This window comes from Vicia villosa, linkage group LG1, assembly GCF_029867415.1.
Source record: "Vicia villosa cultivar HV-30 ecotype Madison, WI linkage group LG1, Vvil1.0, whole genome shotgun sequence".
Taxonomy (NCBI): domain Eukaryota; kingdom Viridiplantae; phylum Streptophyta; class Magnoliopsida; order Fabales; family Fabaceae; genus Vicia; species Vicia villosa.
Window position 1 is genome coordinate 167,305,146 of NC_081180.1, and position 25,860 is coordinate 167,331,005.

Genomic DNA, 25,860 nt, shown 5'->3' on the forward strand with positions numbered 1-25,860 from the left:
TTTGATATACGGAAAAAAAGAAATAATATTAACAGATAAATATTATAAAAAAAGACAATTTCTCAATAGACCTCATAGATCTCTTAGACACCACGAGAAATTTCAAATTTGCCCCTTGTTTTCGTAGATGCGCATCCGAAAGCACATTTATTTTATAAAAAAATGATTTCTTCCGTAGATGCATATACGGAACAGTTAAAAAACATAGTATAGATAGTTAAATTCACCTTATTTCGGTTAAACAATCCTTCCGTAGATGCACCTACGGAACGTGGTGAAAACAGAGTGTTCCGTAGATGCACATACAGAAAAGTCTGCTATATTTTTAAATCATGTACATTTCACTCCAAAACTCAATTTAAAGTAATGCATTGTAAGGACAGTAGTAGGTAGACCAAAAAAGTACATCATATAAATAATGTCGGTCATAATGTCGAATAAATCATCAAAATAACATACATAAATGAAATAAAAATACAGACATAAAAAACAACAACCATCGCTACTGTGTATGTCAGACATCATCATGCACCTATCTTCTGCCTCCGGCCCCGCCTCCGCCTCTGCGTCCACCACGCCCTCTGGTGGCTCTGCCTCTAGCGTTAAGTGCTCCACCAGTCTTGGTATGATGTCTACAGTACAGAAACACCTCATGTGCCAGCCTAATCATAACATCCACTACATGCCTCTGCTCAGACCCCTCAGAGAATAAACCATCGACAATGCCTATCAGGCCCGTGTCAGCTATTTGACGACACCGGGGAAGAAGATCCTGCGCGTGGTCCAACTCAGCCCGATGAGTCTGCAGAATCTCCTCATGGACTGGTCTGGACGGATCTCCAGGTGCAGTGGGAAGCATGTACGAGTGTGACACTCTGTAGTACCAAGTGATGTACCCCCTCCGCACAGCTCCAATCGTGCTCTGCTTTCGTCGCCCGAGCCTCCTCAGGAATCATGTGATGCTCCTAGTTTGCAAAGACCTCATCTAACTGTTGACGCGTCATGGCGATATGATCGGAGACAATAGGGTCGTGAGGTATCGTCTGTGTGTAGCCAAACTGACTCATGACATGCTCTGGGAAGATAACCTACAATAATGGTCGAGCTGGCGGCCAACCATCCAGAGTATGGTGCTATCTCATCAAACGGAACCGTTTCACTATGATCAGTATAATAGTCATATCTGACGTCCTAGGCAGCCATGCGATCAAGTTCGCGCCTGTAAGGATCCGACACCTGGTTCCCTCTGAGGGGGCTGAATGCACTTACATCTCCCTCCCAAATACGTCTGGCTGCATGATTTGTATACCCAGTCAACAGGAATGCGTCTACAGGCCCACGGGGTACCAAATAGGCTTCGGCACCAGCTGGTCCTCGTGAAGCTCCAGTGGCACAGAAGTAGAAGTAAAAGAAGTGCCCCGGCGACGTCTGCGGAGGGTGGCATCTGTGAATAACCCTCAACATCAACATCATCCTAAGGCCTCAGCGGCGTAGTAGTATATAGGGAAGGACATGCAAGTGGAACGACTAGAGAAGGCCCGAAAGCAAGTGTAATGGCTGGAGAAGGCCCGACTAGAGCGGGTGGAACGGCTGGAGAAGGCCCGACTAGAGTGGGTGTAACGGATGGAGAAGGTCCGACTGGAGCGCGTGTATCAGATGGAGAAGTCCCGACTGGAGCGAGTGTATCAGGTGCATCTGCTGCAACGACATCTCCATCAGTGACCTAAGATACTACACGCATCCGTTCACGCCGCACGAGTGCATGCTGTGTAGTTCTCCCATGTATATCCCTATCCGAACTGTGAGCCATAATGTCTGCATTGTGATACAAATAACCTCGAGTTAGATACTGTGTATTTATAAATAAATAAGAAAAGACAAACAAAAAATTATGGTGCTTCCGTAGATGCATCTACGGAATACCCTAACGTTCATCTCTTCCGTAGATGCATCTACGGAAGGTATTGAAACTCAAACTCAACAATGGCGTAAGTCCATTGTTCAATCACTCAAAAACTTGATTTTTGTGGCTTGATCATACGTTTTAAACATCAAACAACACCTACATTGTCTCTAAACTATGTTTCTAAACCTATCAAATCATTTCTACACCTAAATATCGAATTCTAATTCAATTTACAAATACTCTTAAATAAATCAAAAAGTCGAAAACTTACCAATTAAATAGAGTTTTAAACTTGATGGAATGTGTTGATACTTGATGTTGACAATGTCAGCCGAACTCGGGAGAAAGAAATTAGAAGTTTGATATTTGGGGTTGAGAGAGTTTGAGTGTTTGAAATGTGAAGAATGAGGGAGGGAAAGGGCCTGGCGCGAGTTATAACGTCTAATGCTTCCGTAGATGCATCCACATAAGCTTCCGTATGTGCATCTACGAAACAAAACAACATTACAAAAAAACACTTCCGAAGATACATCTACGAAAACTGACGGACATTTTTGTCAATTCAGTGGTGCGTGAGAGATGCATGGGGTGGACTAACAAATTCAAAAAAAAAAAGAGAAGAGTTTTTCAACCAACCTCCTAAAAATATGATGGTTTATTGAAAAAAATCCTTTCAATATATTTTCTATCAAAATTCATTTTTAAAAATTCGCAGAATGAAAAAAAAATGGGCTTAATGGAAACTCAAATTTGAAGGGGTTAAATAGGAACTTAGTAAGTGACAAATGAGGGTGGATCCTCTTTTGCTGAAATCACTTCTGATCTAATGGCTTCAAAGTTTTGAAATAGTATAATAAAAATAAAATGTTGTTTTCAAGAAAAATGAATAGTAGAGATTGTGGCAGAACCAAAGCATGAGAGAAATGACTGGAGAGGAGATCCAACTCCGTGACAAATTGACAATGGACCTATAAACATATTTTTTTGGGTAATACTAAGATGTGCCCTGAGGGCCCATATTAAGAAACCTCCATTTAAAAAATTTATATAAAATAAAATTAAATATATATTTGTAATTAATTCAGTACATAATTTTTAAAATAAAGTTTCTTTAATTGGTTCTTAACATGTGCCCTTAAAATACATATTAGTATTACCCTATTTTTTAAGCAACATATAGATATATTTTTATAAATCGTTTTTTAATAAAAATAATTTGGTTTCTTTTCTAATTTTATTTATTTATTAAACGCGTTCCTTTCGATTTAACCAAAATTTACCCTGTTTTGTTTATTAACCGTGCTCCCCCCTCGGTTTAACCAAACATTAACCCTGTTTTACTCAATTGATTAAGAACAAAATTCCAGCTCTTAAGTGCTGATCACCGTCGTGGTTAACTTCTCCGATCGTGTGTGCATTCGTCAATTCACTCCTCCTCGAAATCATCACCAAAAACAATGGGATTAGGTTTCACTATTGGATTCATTGGTGTTCTGATTCTATTTCACGCTGCTTATTCAACCATCCAATGTATGCGCCACTCACTAAAATCAATATTTCTTCTACTAGATGTATTTGAATTTTGAATATTGAATTTGAATTTTGAATTTGATGCTTACTTGTTTGAAAATTGGGGTTGATTTGGTTGCAGATAGGGCTTTGTTGAAAATTACTGAAGAAGAGTTTTCTGGTTCTCCTTTGAGCGTGAGTGTTTTTGTTTTTGGGTGATTATTTGCTAATATAAGTTTGATTTGAGTTTGGTGTTTATTGGAATTGGAATTTTCTGAGTGTTGGATTTTGAAAATGTAGGTGGTGTTTGAACTGTCTTTAGGATTGTTACTTTGTACTTGGGCTGCTTTGACCGTGCCAGGGAAGTTTTTGTGTATCCACCCAGATTCTGAAGAGAATAGGTAAATCTTCCTTCTTTCTCTTTTAAGTGAATTTGAATTTATGCTAGTGATTGACTTGATTTTGTTATCCAACTGCTTATCATCTGCAAGAGGTTCTAGTGATTTTAGGGAACTAGCAGCTTGATGTTATCGATGTTGGGATGTATGTGTGCAGCAAAAGCTGATACACTTCCTAGAGTAGACTATTAGAGCCGTTTTATGTTTTTGGAGGTACCGTGTATGTTAGCCATGTTTCACACATGACAAAATAATTACAGGCCCTATTTTTAACCACGTTTTAAGAGTGGTAGATTTTATGATTTAATCGTGATAAATTTTAGGCCCTGTGCAAATGCAATAGTTTGCCTTGCACGCCCTCAAAGGCGATCCGTAGACTATGAGAGTTTTTTTTTTTTTTTTGATAAGCAGCTTATGGTAATGTAACCTTGTGATTTATGTGAGATGTTATACTGACGAGGAGATCAACATTTTATTCCTTGAAATTTTTAAAGGTCGTTCAATTTAGTCATTCAAATTTACGAAACAACAATTTAGCCCCTTAAATTGAACAGTGTCAGTTATTTTAGTTCTTTTTTCAAATTTAACACCAAAAAATTTAGAGGTTTAGTGTTTGTCTTAATGCAACAAGAGACTGTTAAAGTCAATATGTAGATCTTTCATTAGTTTTGTAGTTTTGATGGATGTTTTGCTAAGGGTCTGTTTGGGAGTTTGGAGAGGAGGGGAAGGGAGGAGAGGACTTTGAAAAAAGAGAAGGATTGAGTGGAAAGAATTGAAGAATTTTGGTTGAGAGTGTTTTGGAGGATTTGCTTTTATTCATAACACCAAAAGCTCCCTAATTTGGGAAACTCAAAATTTATATTGAAAAAGGGAGTTGGGAGGGCTTACATAAATTTTTCAAATACCTTTGATTGTTGGTCGGGTTGTTTGTTGTTGTGTTGGGATGTATATTTTTCTCCCAACCGGTTCCTTTCTCTTTGTATTTGGGTTAAGCACCCCTAGTGCTCTTTAAATCCAATTTGGTTATAAAAAAAAATAGTCTGAAAATTAAAAATTTAGTAATGATAAACACTCTTTTACTATTATTTTATAGAAACTCATTTTTTCAAAAAATGTCAAATATTTTTTCGATATTTTTTAAAAAATCATTTTGGGAAGCCTTCCCCTCCTCTCCAAACTCCCAAACAAAGCCTAAAAAGATAATTTGGTAGAAGGTCTAAATTGATTGGCGTTCTTTAACTTAAGGGACTAATTGGCTACATTGTGAACTTGAGTGGCTTAATTGTTTGACCCTTACATTTCCGATGACTGAAATGTTGATTTACTCTATACTCGAGTCGACATAAGTTGCTCTTACCATTTTATGTTTGGTAGGTAATACTATGGTCAAGTTATGTTGCTTATCAAATCTGTCTTGGGATTTTATGGCAGAGAAGGTAGAAATAGTTGGGGAATTGGAATAGATAATATTTGAAAGTTAAGATGATTGGAAAATGAGGTTGGTATAAACTGAACGAACTAATTCTCTAATGGCTTCTTCTCCGCAACATGCTGAATTGCTCTTTTTCCTATATACCTATAATTAACATAGTTCATAAATAGGTGGGTGAAGAGTTACTAATAGGAGATTTGATTTTACAAAATTAATGACACTAAAGATATTAAGAAAGACTATAAGAGAAGTTATTAAGAAAGATCTCAAGATTAACGATTTAGATCGAAGCATGGTTATGGATAGAACATTATGACGAAAGTTGATTCATGTAGTCGATACCACTTATTAGGATAAGGCTTGGCTGTTGTTATTGTTGTTTAATGACACAAGATAGTCTTATGTTTGAGATGTTAGATTTATTGTTTGGTTGAGTCGTGAAAGATGTGAGTTCAGAGTGCAAAGTTCATTGTGGATTTTGACAACGTTAAGTGTAACAACCTAGCTATGTCATAGGAATAAATTTGGGTAGTGGGAATGAGATGATAATAGGTGAAGTAGGGAGAGGGAAAATGTGAGAAAATTGTAATAAAGGCTTGGGGTGGGAGAAAACAACAATTCCCTCAAAGTGCTAGCATGTTCGTGTACTGTCCCCTGCTTGAGACTGATATCTTATCCATATAAGCAAGCAGCGGAGAAGGGATTGCTGCTATTTTTCTTCATTAATAAAATGTAGGCGTTCTTGGGTTTTATGTCACTTTATCCCTTTCCTTTCCCTTCCTCTTCAGTAAACAGCTTCCAACAGTGGAGTAGATTATATAATTCAAATGCATTGGCAAGGTCCAAAAATTTGTCTTTGGCTTTTTATGTGAGTCTGGAGGAGAAAAGAAGGGAGGACTTTGACCTTTGAGGATAAATAGAAGATAAAAGGGAAGAAGATGGAGAAGTAGCCCTTCACCTTGCATGGAGATTTATTTTATCTTTGTTGGATCAAAACCCCCTAATATGGAGGAACTAAAAAAATACACTGAGGAAGGACTTTGGTTTGGAGGGTTTTGAATAAATTTTCAAATCCTTCTCATCTTTTTATAATATTCTCAAATGAAAGAAAATATTACTCATGCATATTCTCATCTCATCTTGTCTAATGAACACTGTGTTCATACGAGAATCATTCTATTACTAGAGTCTAGTCTCTAGAAGCCTTAAGCTTCAATGGTTCAATATGGATCACTCCCTCCACATACTTACAGGATTTATTGTATTAAAGTGAGACAGCAATTTACCAAACAGGAACAATTTTTCTGCATAGTCAGTCATATAATCCTTAGTTGCAGTCTCCATTAATATGTCAAACGATCTCTAGTCTATGAATATGTTTGTATAAAAGCATGCTGCCTGATAATATTCAAAGTTCTTCATATTCACATACCAGTTTTCAGACACCCTTACATGCCTATTTTGTTATTATGGAGTTTTTGTTTTCACACTGAAATTGTTAGTGATGTTTTTGAGACCAAACTCCAAAATCCAAAACTTTGTAATTGTTCCTCCCTGGTAGACTGAAATGTGGAACCTCACGATGTAGTACTTTGTCTATTTTTATTATCTATCTGACTTGCTATGGAATTAATTGGATACCAAATCCCAATCACTGCGGTTTGTTACCTTGAATGCAGGATTGTTTCTTTACCTGCCAACATGGACTTCATGATCTTTAACCACCGGGGCAAAATCTTTCCAGTTGAAATGAACGAGAAGTTGAGACATTGAGGACTTATACAAGGGAGAAAATTATCTTCTTGGCATTGAGTTTTTTTAAAAACATTTGACACCTCTATTGGTTCATGTACTAGTTTTTGCAGTTTTCTTTTGTAGCTTCATAATTTACTTTTTTTGTAATGGATACCTGTCTGTAATTTGGACGGGATGTTACTATTACTACTATGGCCATTTATTTATGATGAGGTAGCCACAAGTTGACCATACTTAAGTGAATGTTTTACCAAACCTTGAATTAACTTTTGGGTCAATAGAATGGTTATGTTCAAAATAAAAGTAACTGATTTTGTTTTACTACTATCAATTTATTCCGTGGATTTATAATATGCCAAATTCATTTTATTAGACTTATTGCAATATAAGAGATCATTAAAGTAATCAGAGGTAAAAGATATTGATTTATCCCCAATGCAACACTACATGTAATTGTTCATCACCGTTTTGTAATAACAGCCACTGAAGCTTGAAGTTATAACTAACTATTCATATTCCTTAGAAAAATTATTGTTGAATTGGTTAACTGAATTCTCAAAAAATGTTTTAAGGATTTCATCCTTTTAGTAAGATTTTCATTTTAATATCAAAATTTTAAAAAATTGTTAAAATTTAAACATAAATATCATCTGGGAGATATATTATTTTTTCAATCATGTGGTTTTTATTACGGTACCAATGTCAGTATTAATCATTTGAAAATTTAAAGAGGATTTCTTATCTTACCTCTTTCAAAAATATCTATTGCTTTCGAAGATATATCTCTAGACGTACTTTTTTATTCAACGTTGGTTTAATCCGAAGGTGTATCTAAGGAATATTTCCAGTTATGTATCTCCAGAACATTTTTTGATATATTCGAGCCAGAGTCTCTTCTCCTCTCTCATTCTTCACTTTTCATCTTTAATCTCTCCAAACTCTCTCAAACTTCAAAAAAACTATTTTCACCAAACTTTATTTTTTTCACTCGAGTTCGACAAAGAGCATCAACTTCAACAATCAACATACTCCAAATCATTCAAAGCTCAATATAATCAGTAAATTTTTGAGTTTCCGAGTATTTTCTTTAAAAGAGTTTGAATATACTTTTAGGGGTAGAAATCCTTAGATAGTTTTAGAAACATAGTGTAGAGACAATGTAGGTATTGTTTGTTGTCTTAAACGGACGATCAGGGCTTTAAAAAGTCGATATCTACATAAGTTTTCCATATGTGTATATCCAGAAGTAAAAAATGTTTATTTTTTCTTTTTGTTTTTTAAATTTATTTGTATATAATTATAATTTATTGATTATACCTTCCAAAATTTATGGCTGGCAGAGAGGACCGACTGATACATGGACGGGTTGCAAAACATGCATTCATCCGACGTGCACAGAGTCAGGAAATTGCAGAGGGAGTCAGTGCATATGTTCCAGCAGAGCCTACATTTGAGGCTACGCCTGTCAGGGGTTCATCACAGGCCTTGTCCTCCCGCAAGCCTCATCGGGATAGTTCTGTTCCACTTCTTGCAGATGGTGTTGATTTGGTGCCACCTTCAGAGGGTGATTACCCACTATAGAAGGATGTTGATGGCGATGAAGCTGCGCCTGAGGGTTTCCCGGGGGGTCTAGAGGATATGTCCTTGTTGACACGGTACGCCGAGCATACTGCCGGACATGTTTGGGACGGAGAGGTAACATTACTCATATTATTTTTTTCATTGGAAATTTATCATCTGTAACATTGTTTCTTATTAACATTGTTTTCATTGGAAATTTTCAGTGGCGTCACGCCTATAAGTTCTATAACCATGGGCAGAAGATATTATCTTTGGAGCAGCCACAAGAGGAGTGGTTCCAGGATGTCCTTACTGCCTCTAGTATTAAGGACCTTTGTGAGACCGGTTACAGCCTAATCCACAATGGAATGGTGATGGCTTTTGCAGAGATATGACACCCTTATCCGTCCTCATTCCATCTATGGTAATATCACGATTACACTGGACGATGTCTCCTATCTATTGCATATATCAGTCAGGGGTGCCCTCCTCTGTCACGGTAGGATGACGAAGGAGGAAGCGAGAGAGCTTTTGGTTGAGGAATTTGGGGATGATCCACTGGATGTGCTTGAGGAGGTGGATAAGATCCGCAGCGCTCATGTGAGGTTCTCCTTTCTGAAACATAGATTTACTGATGCACTCACTGATGCACGACATACAGATGGTGATCCAGCTGAGGTTAAGATACACAGGCAGTGTATGTTGAGGTGTTACTTTCTGAAGGATAGAAAAACACTTAGAAAGGGGGGGGTTTGAATAAGTGTAGTCTAAAAACTTGAACGATAAAAACAATATGCACAATTATTTTTATCCTGGTTCGTTGTTAACTAAACTACTCCAGTCCACCCCCTTGGAGTGATTTACCTCACCTGAGGATTTAATCCACTAATCGCAACAGATTACAATGGTTTTCCACTTAGTCCGCGACTAAGTCTTCTAGAGTATCCTGATCACAACCTGATCACTCCAGGAACAAATGCTTAGACACAAGCTAAGACTTTCTTAGAGTATCCTGACCACCACGTGATCACTCTAAATACAACTGCTTAGACACAAGCTAAGACTTCCTAGAGTATCCTGATCAACACTTGATCACTCTAGTTACTTACAAATTAATGTAATCAATTCTAAGAGTATTACAAATGCTTCTGAAAAGCTATAATCACAACAGTGATATTTCTCTTAACGTTTAAGCTTAATCTCACTAATATATTACAACAACAATGTAGTGAGCTTTGATGAAGATGAAGTTTCTGAGCTTTGAGTTGAACAGCGTTTCAGCAAGTTAATTGTTAGCAAATCGTCAAGAAATTGGTAACCTTGCTTCTCATCAGAACTTCATATTTATAGGCACTTGAGAAGATGACCGTTGGGAGCATTTAATGCTTTGCGTGTTCCGTACATCATTGCATTTAATGTTTCACGCTTTTGTCAACTACCTCGAGCCTTGTTCACGCTGTGTCTACTGACGTTGCCTTTAATAGCTTCCAACGTTCCTTTTGTCAGTCAGCGTAGCCTGCCACCTGTACTTTCTTCTGATCTGATGTTTGTGTATATAATATTTGAATATCATCAGAGTCAAACAGCTTGGTGCATAGCATCTTCTTGTCTTCTGACCTTGAAGTGCTTCTGAGCGTGATACCATGAGAACTTCAGTGCTTCTGCTTCTGATCTCAAGTTCTTCTGATGCTTCCATAGACCCATGTTCTTATTCTTCCTTGACCATCTTCTGATGTCTTGCCAGACCATGTTCTGATGTTGCATGCTGAACCTTCTGAGACAAAGCTTCTGAGCGCTGATTTGTGCATACTCTTTATATATTTCCTGAAAGGGAAATTGCAATGCATTAGAGTACCACATTATCTCACACAAAATTCATATCCTTGTTATCATAAAAACTAAGAATATTGATCAGAACAAATCTTGTTCTAACAATCTCCCCCTTTTTGATGATGACAAAAACATATATAAATGATATGAATTTGCGATCAGAAAGAGCAGACGGCTAAAGACAAATTACACAGCTATAGCATAAGCATGTGAATATGTCTCCCCCTGGGATTAACAATCTCCCCCTGAGATGAATAATCTCCCCCTGAAATTAATACTAGAAGAATTTTATAAATAAAAGACTTCCCTGATTATTTCGGTAGAGACGTTCACAGTGCTTGATCTTCAGAACATTCATGACTTCTGATTTCTGCTTCCATAGGACAGCTTCAGAATATTGAATTTCTTTAGATCCTCAGAACATTCACAGCTTCTGATTTCTGCTTCCATCGGACAGCTTCAGAACTTGAATTTCTTTAGATCTTCAGAACATTCACAGCTTCTGATTCCTGCTTCCATCGGACAGCTTCAGAACTTGAATTTCTTTAGATCTTCAGAACATTCACAGCTTCTGACTCTTGCTTCCAGCGGACAGCTTCAGAGCTTGAATTTCTTCTTACATTACTTCATGCTAGATTGTATCAGAACATTGTTAAATGTACCAGAGCTTCATCAGAGCATCTCTACATCCCGAAATGTTACAGAACAAAACTAAACGACAAAAGTCAGCATGAATGAATCAGAACATAAAATATGTTTCAGAACACATAATATGTATCAGAGCCATATAAGCCATATAGGATGTATCAGAACAAATAGACATTCAGAATCAGATCATATTCTATCATCAGAATATCTGAACATTCTTCCTTCTTGCTTCTGATTCTGAAGCTTCATAGCACTCAGCTTGCTTCAAGAATCCAAGAACTTGATTCATCTTGTTGCTTCTCATGTTGATCTTGAATCTTCGATTCCTGCAACAACACAACTTAAAGCATAGAACTTTGCAAGTTCTGTTAGTAATGTGGGGCCTTTTTACCCGGTAACTGATAATATTTAATCAAATCATTTATCATATATTTTCTCCCCCTTTTTGTCATAACATCAAAAAGAATATAAAAGATTCAGATGTAGAAAACGACAAAGGAAAGAAACAGAATTAAACTTTTCATTGATTTAAACAAGCGGATTACAAAAGATGTATGCAGAAAACAGATGCAACAAGGAAAGAAAACTACAAAGTCCAAACGACTAAGACCCTAGCTTAGACAAAATTTGCGCCAGAATGTCATGAACCCCGTCAGTGCTTGCAGTTTGCCTTGCCATGAAGGAGCGAAACTCAGCATTGGCTGCTTCTTGCGCGTCCAAACGAGAAGCCTGCATAGCTTGATTCTGATGCAGAGCTTCCAAGGTCTCCATCAGAGCTGAGGGTACACCAGAAGAAGAAGCACCAGAATTTCTGCCAACAGGGACAGCGATCTCAGCAGGACGATCTTCTAGGAGGTCTTCAGCTTCTGTACCTTCCATCTCAACATCTGAGTCTGATTCAGGAGCAGCCTCAGCATATTCTGGTTCAGGAAACACAGAAGCTCCAACTTCCAACGCCTGAAGAATAGCTGCTAGGTTTGTTGGAGGAGTAGGACCAGCAACTTCAGCAGGATAAACCACTTCTGGAAAGACCATGTGAGGAGCACTTTCAGAAGGGTTCATTCTGAACCAATCAAACAACCACTGAAAATCTCCAGTCAGCACAGGGTACCATGGTCTCCAAACCACGATGTCTCTGCAGAGATTTTCTTCTTCCATCTCATCTGCAGGTATCCTCTCTTCAAGAACTCTTCTGTTCCTGATGAGATGGTGATAGCTGCTTTCACCAACTTCCAAGAGACGACCACGAACCCCAGGAGCTTCAGTCATGATCATTCTCTGGACATCCGTAGCCCTAACCAGAAAATCCTGGCGAAAGGCTTCCCAAAGGTTGCAGGTAGCATACTCATCCAGATGATTAAGGTGAGCAGCACCCAGAATCTCCAACCAGCTGTTTACATCTGAGTGTAAAAGCTCTAGACAAGAATGAGTGGTAGGTGTTGGAGGGTTGACAGTGAATCTGGAGTCAAGAAACACAAAACAGTAGGGGTTAGGTGTTCTGGTGGGAAAAGGGTGTGATAGAGATGAGGAGATATCTGTGGGATGGGTTGCAGGAGAAAGGATATCAGATGGTGATGATGGTGGTTCCAGAGAGGTGAAAGAAGAGGAAGAGGTGGTGGAAGTCTGTGAAGAGGGAGGTGATTGAGGGATACCATCCAGGGATTGATATACATGTCTAGAGTAGTTTCCAGACATCATAGCTTCAAAGGGATTCACCTTGAGAGGGTCATAGGTGATCCTTACTCGTTTTGGTTTGATTTCAGGTTCATCAGTTGCCTTTCTCTTTTGTTTACGATCAGTTTCTTGATTTGCAGAACTTGATGAGGGATTCATGATGAAGTTGCAGATAGTGAAAACTGCTAGGGTTTATGATATGAATGCAAAGAGAGAGAGAGCGAAAAAGAAACTGAATATAAGAGGGAAAAGAACCGTTTGAAGAGTATTAAAAAGAAAAAGAAATAAAAGGAAATGATGGATATCATTTAATGTTACATGACGTGAGGAGAGATAATAATGACAAAAGAAGTGATTAGCACAGTTACCTAAGTAGGCGTCCCCTCAACTGCACGCACGTTTGTCCAGAAATAGTGAACACGTGTTTACCATCTGGATAGTCAGTTACAGCTGTTTTACTTTTAAAGAGATTCTGAGTCAACTTAGACAATGAAACGTTAGTAATAACAGAATCACTACTTCTAATTGATTACAATCAGAACTTATTATAAGAGACTAATCCAATCTCATTTCAGAAGATACTCATACATAAGATCTTCTCATCTTCTCATTCTGGGCATAAATCCATACTGATATTCTTCAGAATGAACTTAAACCTATCTTCAGCAAGGGGTTTTGTAAAGATATCAGCCCATTGATGGTCTGTATCCACAAAGTTTAAAGATATAACACCCTTCTGAACATAGTCCCTTATGAAATGATGTTTAATCTCAATATGTTTAGCTTTTGAATGTAAGATAGGATTCTTAGATAAACATATAGCAGAAGTATTATCACAGAAGATAGGAATGTTACTCTCATATATCTGATAATCTTCTAGCTGACTTCTCATCCAGAGCATTTGTGTGCTACAACCTGCAGCAGCAACATATTCTGCTTCTGTTGTTGAGAGGGCTATAGTAGCTTGCTTCTTGCTGTACCATGAGATCAGGTGACTTCCAAGAAATTGACAACTTCCAGAAGTGCTCTTTCTTTCTATTCTATCTCCAGCATAGTCAGCATCACAGAATCCTACTAAGTTTTAATCTTTGGATCTTCTGTAAACTAAACCAACATTAGTAGTACCTTTCAGATACCTCAGAATTCTCTTAACCGCAGTTAAATGAGATTCTCTCAGATCTGATTGGAATCTAGCATACAAACAAACACTAAAGAGAATGTCAGGTCTAGAAGCAGTTAGGTATAGAAGAGATCCAATCATACCTATGTACAACTTATGATCTACCTTCTTACTTACCTCATCCTTACCTAGGACACATGTTGGATGCATAGGAGTTTTGGCTTCTTTGCTTACAGAAAGATTAAACTTCTTCAGAAGTTCTTTCACATTCTTCATTTGATGAACATAGGTTCCATCAGAAGTTTGGTTGATTTGAATCCCAAGGAAATACTTGAGTTCTCCCATCATGCTCATTTCAAATTCAGCCTGCATAGACTCAGCAAACTCCTTTCCAAGTGTAGCATTAGATGTTCCAAAGATAATATCATCAACATAAATTTGACAAATTAAAATATCCTTTTTAAATGTTTTACAAAAGAGAGTAGTGTCCACTTTTCCTCTAGTGAAACCATTTTCCAGAAGGAAAGAACTTAAACGTTCATACCAAGCTCTAGGAGCTTGTTTCAATCCGTATAATGATTTCTTTAATTTAAAAACATGATTTGGAGACATGGAGTCTTCAAAACCAGGAGGTTGATGGACATAAACTTCTTCATCTATGTAACCATTTAAGAAGGCACTCTTAACATCCATCTGATAAAGAGTGATGTTGTGTTGAGTGGCAAAAGAAATTAATAGACGAATAGATTCTAACCTGGCCACTGGTGCAAAGGTTTCTGTATAATCAATCCCTTCTTGCTGACTATAACCCTGAGCCACCAGTCTGGCTTTGTTTCTTACCACTTCACCCTTCTCGCTTAGCTTGTTTTTGAACACCCACTTAGTGCTGATGATGTTAAATCCTTTTGGTCTAGGAACCAAGTCCCATACATCATTCCTTGTAAACTGATTGAGCTCTTCTTGCATGGCAATTATCCAGTCTGGATCTTCTAGAGCTTGATCAACAGAAGTTGGCTCGATCAAAGAAACAAGACCTAATTGACATTCTGCATTGTTCTTAAGGAATGCCCTTGTTCTGATGGGATCATCTTTCTTCCCAAGGATCACATCTTCTGAATGAGCTGAGGCAAGTCTAGGTGATCTTCTGACTGTTGGCTCTTCAGAAATCCTGAGATTCTCTAAAGATGCAGCAACTTGTTCTTCTGATCCATTGCTTCTGAGACTGCCAGCTTCTGCAGCTTTGCTTCTTGGTTCTACTGCTTCTGATATATCAATATCAAAATCTGCAAAATTCTCAAACTGCTTTGGTTTTTCAAGACCAAGCTTATCATCAAACCTGATATTGATTGATTCTTCTACAATCAATGTTTCAGTATTGTACACTCTGTAGCCTTTAGAGCGTTCAGAATATCCAAGAAGGAAACACTTTTGTGCTTTAGAATCAGACTTACCAAGATGATCTTTAGTATTCAGAATAAAACATACACATCCAAAAGGATGGAAATATGAAATGTTGGGCTTTCTGTTCTTCCACAATTCATAAGGAGTCTTATTTAGAATAGGTCTTATAGAGATTCTATTCTGAATATAACACGCAGTGTTTATTGCTTCTGCCCAGAAATGCTTAGCCATATTGGTTTCATTGATCATGGTTCTGGCCATTTCTTGTAGAGTCCTATTCTTTCGCTCTACAACTCCATTTTGTTGTGGAGTTCTAGGACAAGAGAAATCATGGGCAATACCATTTTCTTTTGAAGAACTCCTCAAAGAATCTGTTCTCAAATTCGCCACCATGATCACTTCTGACCTTTATGATTTTGCACTCCTTCTCAGATTGGATCTGAGTGCAGAATTCAAAGAACACTGAATGAGACTCATCCTTGTGTTTTAAGAAATTTACCCATGTCCAGCGGCTATAATCATCAACGATGACTAATCCATATTTCTTCCCTCTGACAGATGCTGTTTTGACTGGGCCAAACAGATCAATGTGCAAGAGTTCTAATGGCCTTGAGGTAGAAACAACATTCTTAGACTTGAATGCAGGTCTGGAGAACTTGCCCTTCTGACATGCTTCACAAAGAGCATCTGATTTGTATTTCAGATTTGGGAGTCCTCTGACCAGATTTAGTTTGTTAATCTGAGAAATCTTTCTCAAACTAGCATGACCTAATCTTCTGTGCCAGACCCATTGCTCCTCAGAAACAGACATAAGACAAGTTACCTTCTGCTTCTCAAGATCAGAAAGATCAATCTTATAAATGTTGTTCTTTCTCTTGCCTGTAAATAGGATTGAGCCATCCTTCTGACTTACAGCCTTGCAAGACTTTTGGTTGAAGATTATATCATAACCATTGTCACTTAATTGACTTATGGACAATAAGTTATGCGTTAATCCTTCTACAAGAAGTACATTAGTTATGGAAGGAGAGTTACCAAGACTTATGGTTCCAGAGCCAATGATTTTGCCCTTCTGATCTCCTCCAAACTTGACTTCTCCACCTGGTTTAAGCACCAGGTCTTGGAATGTAGACCTTCTTCCCGTCATGTGTCGCGAGCACCCAGAGTCCAGGTACCATGACATTTTGCTTTTTGTCCTCTTTGCCGCCAAGGATATCTGCAACAGAAATTATCTTCTCCTTAGGTACCCACAATTTCTTGGGTCCTTTCTTGTTAGTTCTCCTCAAGTTCTGATTGAACTTGGGTTTAGCAAAATATTTAACAGGAGGAACATCATGATATTCTTTAGGTTTGTCGGCATGATATTTCTTAGGATGTGTCACAAGCTTCTTGGTGTGAATAGTGTTAAACTTCTGTGCATGTGAAGTGAGCCTAATATCATGTGCATGGCCATATTTGAACTGATCATACAATGGCTTGTATGTGATCTTCAGATCATCAATAGGTTCAAATTTATGTGAGGTATCACCCTCATAGCCAAAACCAAACCTTCTGTTTCCAGAAACACCATATATCATAGAAGCAAGATGACTTCTGCCAATACTTCTAGATAAGAACTTTCTGAAGCTCGAGTCATATTCTTTCAGAATATGATTCATGCTAGGAATGGATTTTTCTGTTTCAAAAGGAGATCCACTATCTTTGGATAGATTTAAAACTTTTTCCTTCAGTTCAGAATTTTCCACTTCCAGCTTCTTAGTTTCAAATTCAAACTGCTTCTTCAGCTTTTTGTATTTGATACTAAGATGAGCCTTGAGTTCCAGAAGTTCTGTTAAACTGGAAACTAACTCTTCTCTAGATAGTTCAGAAAATACCTCTTCAGAATCTGATTCTGATGTAGATTCTGATCCATCATCTTCTGTAGCCATCAGCGCGAAGTTGGCCTGCTCTCCTTCAGAGTCTGATTCTGATTCTGATTCAGAATCATCCCATGTTGCCATAAGACCTTTCTTCTTATGAAACTTCTTCTTGGGATTCTCCTTCTGAAGTTTTGGACACTCGTTCTTGTAATGTCCAGGCTCATTGCACTCATAGCAGACAACCTTCTTCTTGTCAGATCTTCTGTCACCAGAAGATTCTCCTCGTTCAAATCTCTTTGAGCTTCTGAAGCCTCTGAACTTCCTTTGCTTGCTCTTCCAGAGTTGGTTTACCCTTCTGGAAATCATGGACAGTTCATCTTCTTCTTCAGATTCTGATTCTTCAGGATCTTCTTCTCTAGCCTGAAAAGCGTTAGTGCATTTTTTAACATTAGATTTTAATGCAATAGACTTACCTTTCTTCTAAGGCTCGTTTGCGTCCAGCTCTATTTCATGGCTTCTCAAGGCACTGATAAGCTCTTCCAAAGAAACTTCATTCAGATTCTTGGAAATCTTGAATGCAGTCACCATTGGACCCCATCTTCTGGGTAAGCTTATGATAATCTTCTTTACATGATCAGCCTTGGTGTAGCCTTTATCCAGAACTCTCAATCCAGCAGTTAAAGTTTGAAATCTTGAGAACATCTTCTCAATATCTTCATCATCCTCCATCTTGAAGGCTTCATATTTCTGGATTAGAGCAAGAGCTTTAGTCTCCTTGACTTGAGCATTTCCCTCATGGGTCATTTTCAATGACTCATATATATCATGGGCAGTTTCCCTGTTAGATATCTTCTCACACTCAGCATGAGAGATAGCATTCAGCAAAACAGTCCTACATTTATGATGATTCTTGAAAAGCTTCTTTTGATCATCATCCATTTCTTGCCTTGTAAGCCTTACGCCACTGGCTTTCACTGGATGTTTGTAACCATCCATCAGAAGATCCCATAGATCAGCATCTAGACCAAGAAAGTAACTTTCCAGTTTATCTTTCCAGTATTCAAAGTTTTCGCCATCAAATACTGGTGGTCTAGTATAACCATTGTTACCGTTGTATTGCTCAGTAGAGCCAGATGTAGATGCAGTTGGATTTGTTTGAACTTCACCAGCCATCTTTTACTGAAGCGTTTTTCTCTTCCTGAATCTTTTCTAAACACGGTTAAGTACTTGCACCTTAGAACCGGCGCTCTGATACCAATTGAAGGATAGAAAAACACTTAGAAAGGGGGGGTTTGAATAAGTGTAGTCTAAAAACTTGAACGATAAAAACAATATGCACAGTTATTTTTATCCTGGTTCGTTGTTAACTAAACTACTCCAATCCACCCCCACGGAGTGATTTACCTCACCTGAGGATTTAATCCACTAATCGCAATAGATTACAATGGTTTTCCACTTAGTCCGCGACTAAGTCTTCTAGAGTATCCTGATCACAACCTGATCACTCCAGGAACAAATGCTTAGACACAAGCTAAGACTTTCTTAGAGTATCCTGACCACCACGTGATCACTCTAAATACAACTGCTTAGACACAAGCTAAGACTTCCTAGAGTATCCTGATCAACACTTGATCACTCTAGTTACTTACAAATTAATGTAATCAATTCTAAGAGTATTACAAATGCTTCTGAAAAGCTATAATCACAACAGTGATATTTCTCTTAACGTTTAAGCTTAATCTCACTAATATATTACAACAGCAATGTAGTGAGCTTTGATGAAGATGAAGTTTCTGAGCTTTGAGTTGAACAGCGTTTCAGCAAGTTAATTGTTAGCAAATCGTCAAGAAATTGGTAACCTTGCTTCTCATCAGAACTTCATATTTATAGGCACTTGAGAAGATGACCGTTGGGAGCATTAAATGCTTTGCGTGTTTCGTACAGCATTGCATTTAATGTTTCACGCTTTTGTCAACTACCTCGAGCCTTGTTCACGCTGTGTCTACTGACGTTGCCTTTAATAGCTTCCAACGTTCCTTTTGTCAGTCAGCGTAGCCTGCCACCTGTACTTTCTTCTGATCTGATGTTTGTGTATATAATATTTGAATATCATCAGAGTCAAACAGCTTGGTGCATAGCATCTTCTTGTCTTCTGACCTTGAAGTGCTTCTGAGCGTGATACCATGAGAACTTCAGTGCTTCTGCTTTTGATCTCAAGTTCTTCTGATGCTTCCATAGACCCATGTTCTGATTCTGCCTTGACCATCTTCTGATGTCTTGCCAGACCATGTTCTGATGTTGCATGCTGAACCTTCTGAGACAAAGCTTCTGAGCGCTGATTTGTGCATACTCTTTATATATTTCCTGAAAGGGAAATTGCAATGTATTAGAGTACCACATTATCTCACACAAAATTCATATCCTTGTTATCATCAAAACTAAGAATATTGATCAGAACAAATCTTGTTCTAACAATCTCCCCCTTTTTGATGATGACAAAACATATATAAATGATATGAATTTGCGATCAGAAAGAGCAGATGGCTAAAGACAAATTACACAGCTATAGCATAAGCATGTGAATATGTCTCCCCCTGGGATTAACAATCTCCCCCTGAGATGAATAATCTCCCCCTGAAATTAATACTAGAAGAAATTTATAAATAAAAGACTTCCCTGATTATTTCGGTAGAGACGTTCACAGTGCTTGATCTTCAGAACATTCATGACTTCTGATTTCTGCTTCCATAGGACAGCTTCAGAATATTGAATTTCTTTAGATCCTCAGAACATTCACAGCTTCTGATTTCTGCTTCCATCGGACAGCTTCAGAACTTGAATTTCTTTAGATCTTCAGAACATTCACAGCTTCTGATTCCTGCTTCCATCGGACAGCTTCAGAACTTGAATTTCTTTAGATCTTCAGAACATTCACAGCTTCTGACTCTTTCTTCCAGCAGACAGCTTCAGAGCTTGAATTTCTTCTTACATTACTTCATGCTAGATTGTATCAGAACATTGTTAAATGTACCAGAGCTTCATCAGAGCATCTCTACATCCTGAAATGTTATAGAACAAAACTAAACGACAAAAGTCAGCATGAATGAATCAGAACATAAAATATGTTTCAGAACACATAATATGTATCAGAGCCATATAAGCCATATAGGATGTATATAAACAAATAGACATTCAGAATCATATCATATTCTATCATCAGAATATCTGAACATTCTTCCTTCTTGCTTCTGATTCTGAAGCTTCATAGCACTCAGCTTGCTTCAAGACTCCAAGAACTTGATTCATCTTGTTGCTTCTCATGTTGATCTTGAATCTTCGATTCCTGCAACAACACAACTTAAAGCATAGAACTTTGCAAGTTCTGTTAGTAATGTGGGGCCTTTTTACCCGGTAACTGATAATATTTAATCAAATCATTTATCATATATTTTCTCCCCCTTTTTGTCATAACATCAAAAAGAATATAAAAGATTCAGATGTAGAAAACGACAAAGGAAAGAAACAGAATTAAACTTTTCATTGATTTAAACAAGCGGATTACAAAAGATGTATGCAGAAAACATATGCAACAAGGAAAGAAAACTACAAAGACCAAACGACTAAGACCCTAGCTTAGACAAAATCTGCGCCAGAATGTCATGAACCCCGTCAGTGCTTGCAGTTTGCCTTGCCATGAAGGAGCGAAACTCAGCATTGGCTGCTTCTTGCGCGTCCAAACAAGAAGCCAGCATAGCTTGATTCTGATGCAGAGCTTCCAAGGTCTCCATCAGAGCTGAGGGTACACCAGAAGAAGAAGCACCAGAATTTCTGCCAACAGGGACAGCAATCTCAGCAGGACGATCTTCTGGGAGGTCTTCAGCTTCTGTATCTTCCATCTCAACATCTGAGTCTGACTCAGGAGCAGCCTCAGCATATTCTGGTTCAGGCAACACAGAAGCTCCAACTTCCAACGCCTGAAGAATAGCTGCTAGGTTTGTTGGAGGAGTAGGACCAGCAACTTCAGCAGGATAAACCACTTCTGGAAAGACCATGTGAGGAGCACTTTCAGAAGGGTTCATTCTGAACCAATCAAACAACCACTGAAAATCTCCAGTCAGCACAGGGTACCATGGTCTCCAAACCACGATGTCTCTGCAGAGATTTTCTTCTTCCATCTCATCTGCAGGTATCCTCTCTTCAAGAACTCTTCTGTTCCTGATGAGATGGTGATAGCTGCTTTCACCAACTTCCAAGAGACGACCACGAACCCCAGGAGCTTCAGTCATGATCATTCTCTGGACATCCGTAGCCCTAACCAGAAAATCCTGGCGAAAGGCTTCCCAAAGGTTGCAGGTAGCATACTCATCCAGATGATTAAGGTGAGCAGCACCCAGAATCTCCAACCAGCTGTTTACATCTGAGTGTAAAAGCTCTAGACAAGAATGAGTGGTAGGTGTTGGAGGGTTGACAGTGAATCTGGAGTCAAGTGAATTGCCTGAGTTAATGAAATAGGAACCATAAGTGATATCAATTCAAGTCATGTAGGAAGTGGAATCTCAAACTATTTTGAAAAACTTGAAAATTTGATATTTCTTGTGTGTGACTTGAGTTAATCACAATCCATGTCTCGAATCAAACCAAACATAGGAGAATAGGAAATTTTTGTGTCTTTGATTCGAATCACAGTATATACCTGATTCGAATCATGAAACTTTATGACTTGGATCACAAGTTGTACATGACTCAACTCACAGGCCTTGTGTAACTCCCCAATAATTAAATTTTATTATTTAATTGATTATTTGATGTGATTATAAGAGTCACGATGATTTATCAATGAAGATATGTGACGTGTGACATTTATGTTGGTGTGTGTGTGGGGGGTAGTGAAATTAAGGTGTTAGTTAGAATAATATAATTTCTAATTAGTGTTATTAAATAATTAAATAAAGGGTTAAGTATGTCTTTACTCCCTCTAAATATCTCAAATTTCATTTTTAGTCCCTATAAAAAATGACATATTTTAGTCCCTACAAAATTTTTATGCATGCACTTTTAGTCCCTGCTATTTTTTAAAATTGTGAAAATTGTTTAATTATCCTTAAACTTTTAAATTTTTTAATAATTTTTTTCATATGTGTTTAGAATACTATAAAATATTTCTTTACCAAATTTTAGAATTTTTTAAAATGAGTAGAATTAAATATGAATTTTTAAATTTCAAAAGATAATGATAAAAGTAATGCAAATCTCGACTTACATATCAAATTTTGAGTTTCTTTTTTTCGAAAAACTTTTTATAACGTTCTAAACTTGTTTGTAAAATAACTATTCAAAAATACACATCAGTTTAACAGTAGAGACTAAAACTACATGCATAATAATTTTGTGGGGACCAAAACTTGTCATTTTTTTAATAGGGACCAAAAACAAAATTTGATAATTTTATAAGAACAAAAAACATACTCTTAAATAAAATAAAGAGATAATATGGGAAAAACTTAGTAACGGCATATTAGGAAGTTCATAATAAGGGTCCTAAGGCTAACTAGGTAAAAATAGGAAATATGAGAGAATATTCATTCAACGTAGAGTTTTAGAGAAAAAGTGAAAGAAGAGATAGCTAGGGAAAGAAGAAGAGGAGAACAAGATCAACCGTAGGAATTCGAAAAGAGAATCAGTTCGGCTAATAATGTAAGGTAGGGGGTTATCATGAGTATTATGATAATCTTGGGGGTTTTGTGTTGTTCTTGATGAATCCATGATGATTGTTCGTTTGATTGTATGAATAACATGTCGTGTGATGATGATGATTGCTGTATTATGATTGATAACATGAGGTAGAGTTAAATCCACCATTATCATGATTTGGAAGGTTTAGGGTTTAATGGAGAAGATTGAGGATATGATGGATGTGTGCAATTTGATGTTTATAATGAGTTAGGCATGTTAGAACTATGATAATAGACCTCAAATCGCAGGAAAACAATGATTAAAATCAATTTTTGAATAAAAGTTTGAGTCTGGTATGATGCAGGTCGCGCAGGAATTTTTAGCAGAATCGTAGATCCCGCTTAGCGCGCTCTTAAAAATAAAAGGAGGATCAAGTCAGTAGGTATCACACTTAGCGCGGTACAAAGGGCGCTTAGCGCATATTTTTGAATCGAAAATTAATATTTTTGAAAAATGATTTTAGAATATGGAAACTTATATTTTATAATAATTTTTGAGAATTTTCTGGAATTTACTATGCATGTTTGGGTAGGTTTATATGACATTTTGTATGTAACTTGGTTTTGTGAATTCTTATGTTTCTATACTTGACTTTGGTGAATGTTGTTGTGTTGATTGATAACTTGATTAATTGATGTTTGTGTGTTGAGTTGACCGAGATGTTGTGAAGTTGTATGTTTGAATAATGGCATGACTTTGATGAATACATGAATGATGATGCCTTGTTGACTAGCCGTGGTCGTTGATTTTGTGACGTTGAGCATCATGCATTCATAGCATATTGGTAGGACGATAGTCCAGTGATGTTGTAGGACCATTGGTCCAGTGAAGGCTCTTAATCCCATTGTGCGGATTGAGTTAAATATTTTGACGTGCTCTGATTCCAATTGGGAATCGATCCTATGGTGGGAATCTTTGGAGAACGATGAATGAGTCATCAGTGATGAATTGGTACCATATGCATGAGTCCATTAATGTTGCATTTCATTGTTGTGACGTTGTTTGATTTGATGATATTTGATTAATTGTGATGTGAAATACATATGTGATAATTGTGATTGAATCATAAGTGATGTTGTGAATAGGTGATGATGTGCAAGTGCGAGTAAGTATGCGTATATGATGAATACGTTGTATCACTATATGTATGATTGGTTATTATTATACAAATACTATATCTATTCCTTATGTATTATATAATATTTATGAAATACTCACCCTTTCTGTTTGAATGTTGCCTCCACATGGGTAATGCGCAGGTAATCAGGAATAGTCCGTTGGGCTTAGAGGATGGCTTCTTGGTGTCCCTTTTACCGTTTGTTAAGATTGAAAGGGGTCTTTCTATGATACGTAACATCGTGTAGCAACCTGCCCTAAAAATTAAAGATTAGAGTCGCCACCTATTCTACAAAGGCGAATAGGAAACCTCGCGCAGTTAAGAGATCAGGGTAAGATACTATATTCAGGTCGAGGGAAGGTGTTAGGCACCCTCAACCCTTTCCTATGGTTTGCATTATAGGGTTAATATAAAGAAAAGTGACAGAAAGTTATAGTCATAGGGTAAATGGCAAAAATCATCAAAGTTAAAGGTTTATGATTAAGGAACATAATCGGGACAAAATGAGATTTATGGGGGAGGGGACTCGCCTTGTTGCCAAGTGCCTACGTACCTCCTTATGGAGGATCAGAGTCTACGTAGTTCGGGCACAGGGTTGTACGCCTTAGAATTTGATATGGAGGTGTTTGAAGGCTTTTTGAATGGCCTGTCGTAGTTTTGGAAGTTGTTATTTGAAAGGCATTTTGAATTGCCTGATTGAAAAGGATGAAAATCCGTAGTGTCGTGGTTTAGTGTGTTTTGAGATTTGGGCGTACAACCCTGGTTTTAATTTGCTACCATTAGTTGCGATAATCAATAGGTTTGATTACTACGGCTAACGGATTAAAGGGAGGATTGCTAACCACTATAATCGATAGATTCGATTATCACGAATAGCAAATGTGCGTATTTTAATTATCGTTACTCCTCATAATCGATTACAAATAATAACGAATTTGATAAAGGGAAAATGCTAATCATCGCAACCAATAGCTTTGGTTAAAACCATTTAGCAAAATAAATTGTGTTTTAATTTATAGGATTTAATTAATTAAACAATTAATTGATTATTATCCACCGCGATCAATTGATTTAATCGAAGCGAATAAAATTCTAAATTGTTTGTCTAAATACCTAGGTCGGTTGAAAAAAAACCTAATCCTAATACCCTGGCCACTGGCCAATGGGATTGAGTGAGTCCTAATATCTTAATATATTTATACAGGTTTTTATGGTTTTTATAATTAAAATTAGATTAAAATTAATTAAGCCGGATGATCTAGAAAATAATCGGGAACAACCCTAAATATTTATAGCCTTAATCTAATCATATTATTTCAATCTAATTCAAAAAATTAAATAATATACATAACAAAAATAATTAAAATTAATAATACAATTCTACAAAATATGGAAATAATTAAATAAAACCTGGCTGGGATCGTGTACTGCTGCTCTATAGAGGAGTATCATGGAGTTCTGTGCTCAGGGCCTTTAGATCTACATGAGATGATGATCCAACGGAAGGAATCTGGGGGCGCACGATGGGTTATCATGGAGCACGCGCACAGGATCCGTGAGTAGACGATTTAGTAAAAATTATTGTGGCAACCGGGGATCGATCCCAGGACCTTCCCCTCGCGCTCCAGCCTTACCAATTCAACCAAACGCGCGTTATGTTTTAAAACCTCACCCAATTAGTGATATAGAAAAGCATTGTCGTCACTGGAAAACGCGCACGATTATTCAAACCCGCCACTAACCCCTTGCCAGCTCATCGTCTTCTTCAATTAAACCTGTGGAAAGGCTTTTACAGCGCTAGTTTTATACACGCTATAATAAACGCGTACCTATTACACCTAACAATTCGTAAACCCCTCATATCAACACCAAAATTGAAAACGTTGCCGTGGACAGACTCGTCTCGTTCGTGCGATCT

The 25,860-nt window shown here is 37.4% G+C and overlaps 2 protein-coding genes across 2 annotated transcripts in view; both read left to right on the forward strand.

The window, feature by feature from the left end:
* Positions 1-3,206: 3,206 nt before the first annotated feature.
* Positions 3,207-7,231, forward strand: LOC131644619 (membrane magnesium transporter-like). Its single transcript, XM_058915171.1, has 4 exons — positions 3,207-3,436; positions 3,558-3,610; positions 3,716-3,816; positions 6,925-7,231. Exons 1-4 carry the CDS (start codon positions 3,364-3,366, stop codon positions 7,016-7,018), a joined length of 321 nt encoding a protein of 106 aa, XP_058771154.1. The 5' UTR covers positions 3,207-3,363; the 3' UTR covers positions 7,019-7,231.
* A 1,833-nt stretch (positions 7,232-9,064) lies between these two features.
* Positions 9,065-25,860, forward strand: part of LOC131658968 (uncharacterized) — a 29,669-nt gene continuing 12,873 nt past the window's right edge. Inside the window, exon 1 of the mRNA XM_058928216.1 lies at positions 9,065-9,238. Within this exon, the coding sequence (XP_058784199.1) occupies positions 9,065-9,238 (174 nt within the window). The remainder of the gene's footprint in view (positions 9,239-25,860) is intronic.

What these genes read in the sequence shown, in the direction of transcription:
- LOC131644619 (XM_058915171.1), top strand. Translation starts at nt 3,364, where the DNA reads ATGGGATTAGGTTTCACTATTGGATTCATTGGTGTTCTGATTCTATTT. An exon ending in TGCTTATTCAACCATCCAAT is followed by an intron (nt 3,437 to 3,557) that starts GTATGCGCCACT and finishes ATTTGGTTGCAG; the next exon opens with ATAGGGCTTTGTTGAAAATT. An exon ending in CCAGATTCTGAAGAGAATAG is followed by an intron (nt 3,817 to 6,924) that starts GTAAATCTTCCT and finishes CCTTGAATGCAG; the next exon opens with GATTGTTTCTTTACCTGCCA.